We start from the raw sequence: 6,000 nt of genomic DNA on the forward strand, positions 1-6,000 counted from the left end.
ATAAGAGAAAACGCAAACTGTTCCTGTGAGCTTGGTTTTAAAAAGCGCGCTTAAAGCGCAAAAAAGCGCAAAGCGCCCTAAGGCGCAGGCTCCATCGCTTTTGTGTACATAAGGCGCACTCTGTACAAGAAACGCAGCAGAGGCGCAAAAAGCGCACCAAAAAGCGCACAAAAAAGCGCAAAAAGCGCACGCTTCATGTACACGACAACGTTTTGTGCATCCGGACGTTGTACACTAGGCTTTTGAGCCTATACTTATAGGTAAAATATATACTAAATCATATATAAAGCTATATATTGGGTAGTGATGCTAAAAAATATATGGGATACATAAAAAAATTTTACATGAGCAGTTTGCGCCTCACGTACGGAAAGCTCGCCGCTTTTGCGCTTCACGCTTTACGCCTTAGTTTTTGACCCTTGTGCGCTTCACGCTTTTTAAAACCAAGCTTGTGAGATAAACAATTAAGTCATAGCATATAAACAATTCACATAGATAATAAAGAAAGGGCTAAACTGTTGCCATGCAAATCGGGCATTGGTTACCAAAGATGGGTTGTCGGTGAATCCATTGTCATGCGATTGGACGTTGGCCACTACGACTGTCGTATAATCATAGATTAATGATGGACCTCTCCGAATGCGGTAAAACAAAGCAAGTAAACAAATAGCAAGCTAGGCATAAACTGATATACACACAAGGATAAACAGTTGCGGTTGAATACTGTAAGGCCCCAATCCCGGTGCCCTACTTTAGCGTTGGATTTACTCATAAACACAGTTCTAAATATCAGAGTTAATTAAAACTTTCGCGGAATATATAAAACTTCAACATTCATTACAAAACAACCATAACTTGTCTTTAAAACATAACTTAAAACATGTCTTTTAGTTCAAACATTAGCAAATGAGTCTTCAGATGCCATCTTCTTTATTCATCTGCCATATGTCCCCCTTCACGCCAGCTGTCTCATCCTACTCACCTGCGTGCATACTAAAAGTCAGCTACGCTGAGTGAGTTCTAGTTAATCAGGAAACATACAATACATTCACATATTTATATATAAGTATCCGTAGATACATAATACATAATTAGCCTGTTATCTTTCTTTCATTCGTACATACATACTTTATTTCTATCTTTCATACTTTCATACATTCATAATACATACATAAGTATCTTTACCATCTCAGATATTTTTAGGGTATGGTCCATTCCTTCTCTATCTCAGATATAATTAGGGTCTGGTCCCTTCCTACTCTCTCTCAGATATTATTAGGGTCTGGTCCCTTCCTTCTCTATCCCAGATATTATTAGGGTCTGGTCCCTTCCTTCTGTATCTATTCAACCATTCATACGCTTCTTCATACATACATTCTATTATATACGTTCCTATATATATTCTTACTCATTCGTACATCATTCATGCATCTTATATAAGACACACCTTTCCTGGCGATACGTGCAATATCCGAAGATCGTTCAAGGACCGACAGACATACATTCATAACATTCATACATACTATCACATCAGTCATCATAGCATACACTTACCATTTAAGGTAAGTGTATTAACATTCACATTGAGTATGCACATAGCCCCAAAAACATAACAAGGAAATGGGCCAAGAAACTCACATGAACTCGGTTACGTTCACTGTTAATGGTTATTCCTTTCTTTAGTTGTGCGCGACCAACTGTATAACAATTATATGTATCAATTATCTATCACTACCCATATCGCGTTTCTAGTTTAATTATAACCCTAAACTAACGGGGGTCCGGGGGCAGCTCCCCTAGAAGCGGGGTTCTAGGGGCGGCAGCCCCTAGTAGGGTCCAAGGGGCATAGCCCCTGGCTGGGGTCGAGCTGACCTTCAGGGTCCAAGGGGCAGAGCCCGGGCGTCAGCTCCTAGCAGGGTCCAATGGACCCCTATAATGAACTGACCTTCATAATGAATTGGCCCTTATAACAAACTGACCTTCATAACGAATTGACCCTTATAACGAACTAATCTTCATAACGAATTGACTCATTCGTTTGGTCTGTCTAATGAATGAACTCTATAATGAATGAGGCTCATTCGTCCCTCACTTAAGGAATGGCATTAACGAATTTAGGTTAGTTCGTTATTCTCTCTTAATGAATTGGGGTTAATTCGTCATTCTCCCTTAACGAATTGGTATAACGAATTGGCTGCTTATTCTTTGTTTTTCCGTAACGAATTAGGGTTAGGTCAGAGAATGTCAGAAACATTCTCTGGCATTCCTTAAATTCCACGCCGCTTTCCGGCGCCATCATTGCCGGAAAAACGAGATCTCGCCGGAAAAGCGAGATCTCACTCGTTTTTCCACCGTTTTCATCGTTTTTCTTCCTGTTCGATCCAGATCCTAGCTAGGTTGACCCCTAAACTCGTCTTTTGATCGGTTTATACCCGATTCCCTCCGGATCTCGTGACTTTAACGGTTGAGGTTTTCGGTTCATCGTTTCGCGACTAGATCTAACGGGTTTGGGTCCATATGATATCATACTATTGTTACCTTGGATAAATGCTCGGTTTTCCTTCTTGGTTTCGGTTAGAGAAAGAGAGAAATATGAGAGAGAGCTTAAGTGTGTGTTTTAGGTGGTGATGGAATGGATGAGAATGAATGAATTAATGGTTAATTATGGTATTTATATCATGGGTCATGGGCTTAAGCCCATGGTCTTTTCTTCCTTCCTTTTTAATCCAAGTCCAGTAACCATATATATTTAACCCAACACTAGCCCGACTCATAATAACTCATATTTTATTTTATTAACCGAAACGATAAAACAAGATGTTACAAATACTATATAATAGGTAAATAGATAACGTACACATATGTCCCCAAAAGGTTTAAAATAAGTACAAAGGGGAGTGAAATACTCACCTTAGCAATTAAGCAAGAGATAATGATTCGTTAAGATATAAAAGGAGATCAAGCTCTTCGGGAAAAACGACGAGATATCCAAATAAAGAATAATTGCGGAAATAAATATAATTTGAATAACGGAACTATACTAAATAGAGATTTGGGATTTTGATGATGATCGGGTGTGTTCTTGCAAAAGATAAATATCTCTTTAATTTATCATCAAAGTTTTATCGTAAATAATATTTTTTTTAAACGTCAACTAAAAATTTCATTTATATAAGTATAACTGGTTAACATGACCAACTTTACATCCACCAAAAAAGAACCCAACAGTACAAAACACCTAGCTTTTACGGTTACATATTAAACCTACACCAACCCTCCCAGGATAAGTTAGACAACCTAGACAGATTCTTCACCTATAAATAACCAAGCGTCTTTATATCCCCCACCACACTTGCGAGATGAACTGGTCTCGCGTTAAAAATAACTCGTTACTAGCTTTCCAAATGCTCCATATCGATACAAGACAGATTGCATGCCAGACTTTCCTTTTTACCTTTGCGAAGCCCGAATACATGTATAACTCCAATAAATCTTGAACGCAAAAAGCGTATACCGAAGATTGCGCATACTAAGATGAGATAACTTGCCAAACATCTTGCACTAACAGACACGAAATAAAAATATGCTCCACAGTTTCGTATAACTCCCCACACATGGGGCATAAAACGGACCCATGATGGATGTTCCTCCTTGCCAAGGCCACCAAAGTCGATAACCTCTCCAAGCCCGATCGCCTTGCAAGTGCACACACTTTTTTGAGACCCAATAATTCCAAGAAAATGAATAACCTGGAGATATTTGGACCTGATCCTCCATTTTTTGTTTTAGACTCTTCACAGAGAACTCATTTGACCCATTTAAATCCCAACACAACCTATCTTTGCTTGACCCAATTCGAACCCTTTCACATATTGTAAGGAGCGATCTCAATTCATCCAACTCTTCCATCGACATCGGTTGTCTTGCCTAGTTCCACACCCCACATACCTCACCTTCATACATGATCAAACGGTCTGCAACCCTCGCCTATTTATTTTTTCAATGGAAAAAAAGAACCAGAAAACGGTTCCTTAACGATTCCTCCTCGGCCCAGTTATCAATCAAAAATAAAGGAATCACCCTGTCACCGACAACAAATCTCATATTCGACCACAAACTAATATTCAACGAGTTGAAATCCAATTGAAGTTTACCAATATTCCGCCATGGGCTCGCCAAAGACAACCTACACGGAATAAAGTTCCAAGATCTAGCCATATTATGAATCGACCAAACCACGTTTCTCCAAAGCCCATTTTTTTCTCCTTTAAACCTCCACCACCACTTTGCTAACATTGCCAAATTCGCCTCCCGTAATGAGCCCAGACCAAGCCCACCTTTTTCCAAAGGGCCGATCACTTTATGCCATGCAACCCAATTCACCTTCGCTTTATCATATGTGCCGCCCCAAAAAAATATTATTCTTAACCTCTCCAGTTTTTTTATGACCCCATGTGGTGCACGATATAATGAAAAAAATAGGTCGGCAATGCATTAAGTACCGAACTTATCACAGTTAGTCTCCCCCCAAATGACATAGTTTTCGCTTTCCAAACCAAGAGCCGTTTCTTAAATAAATCCACCACTGGGTCCCACGCCTTAATGAGATTCATGTTTCCACCCACATTCAATCCAAGGTAACAGAATGGAAATCCACCAACACCACACCGTAGTGTATTGGCCATATCCACCAATTCCCCATCATCCACCTTAGTACCAAACACTTTTCACTTAGAAAGATTAACTTTGAGCCCAGAAACCACATTAAAACACCTGAGAATTCTTTTTAAATTGATGGCATTGATCCTGTCCCACTTACCTATAAAGATCACGTCATCTGCATACATGAAGTGAGAAAGATACGGCCCATTATATCCCCTGCTAAGCCCTCGAAATAACCCGATCGACCTCGCTTTTTTCATCATTTCCGATAACCCTTCCATTGCAATAAGAAATGGGAGAGCAGGTCCCCTTGTCGTATACCCCTAAAACATGAAAATTCTCGGGTTAGCGAACCATTAACTAACACCGACGCTCTAGCAGAACATAAAATCGCCATAACCCATCTCCTCCACAACTCCGGAAACCCCATTTGATCCATAATTGAGTCCACATATTCCCAACTTACCGAGTCGTAAGCCTTGTCGATATATACCTTGAAAATCAACCATTTCTTATTAGACTTGTTTAGCCATGCTATCAGCTCGTTAATTATCAACGGGCCATCGAGAATGCTTCTATTTGCTAGAATCGCCGATTGTTCCTCATAAATAAGTTTATTAATAGCCATCTTAACCGGGCCACCAAAACTTTAGAGATGGCTTTATTGATATAGCCAATTAGGCTTATAGGTCTAAAATCTACTAACGACATGCAGCCCCGACTAAACGGAACGCTCTGGTATAGGTCGTTGAAAATCCTCATAAAATCACCATGGAAACTGCCCCAACATCTCATTAGAAATTTAAAGGACCCGGAGCCCTATCACCGGCACAATACCATATTGCCTCTTTAATTTCATACAATGTAAATGGTTTTAACAACCAATCTGCCTCTTCCCCTGTCAACCGAGCTATTTCTGGACAAACAAGAACTGGCCTCGAGGATACCGGTTCTGAGAATTTTTTAGAAAAAAAATCGTATACATCATCTTTAATCACCGTTGGATTCGTGACCCAATCTCCGTTTGTGTATAAACCATGCACCCGGTTGCAGCTATGATTCGAGTTCAAAACTCGATGAAAAAATCTTCAGTTATCATCTCCATCAATCGCCCACCGAGCACGTGATTTTTGTTGCATATCACGCATTTTCAAAAGATCAAACTCATCACGATCGCCTTGCATTTCAATATATAATCCTCCTCGGGTGGTAAAAGTGTACGCGATTCTGCTATCTCCAAAAGGTGATCAACCTCGGCTTTTCTAAAATCATACGACCTCTCCGCTTGAGATTTAGCGCAAACTAGCCACCCCTTGATGCATCCTGTCAACCATTTTC

At 40.0% G+C, this 6,000-nt stretch overlaps 1 protein-coding gene across 1 annotated transcript; it reads right to left on the bottom strand.

The window, feature by feature from the left end:
• Positions 1-77: 77 nt before the first annotated feature.
• LOC143636861 (uncharacterized) lies at positions 78-5,290 on the bottom strand. The gene is made up of 4 exons (XM_077104345.1): positions 5,129-5,290; positions 4,820-4,985; positions 4,557-4,723; positions 78-248 (listed from the first exon to the last, which is right to left on the bottom strand). Exons 1-4 carry the CDS (start codon positions 5,288-5,290, stop codon positions 78-80), a joined length of 666 nt encoding a protein of 221 aa, XP_076960460.1.
• Between the last annotated feature and the right edge of the window lie 710 nt (positions 5,291-6,000).

This window comes from Bidens hawaiensis, unplaced genomic scaffold (assembly GCF_021521415.1).
Source record: "Bidens hawaiensis isolate Kalapana, Puna unplaced genomic scaffold, B.hawaiensis_p1.1 tig00008077_1, whole genome shotgun sequence".
In the NCBI taxonomy this organism is placed as follows: Eukaryota; Viridiplantae; Streptophyta; class Magnoliopsida; order Asterales; family Asteraceae; genus Bidens; species Bidens hawaiensis.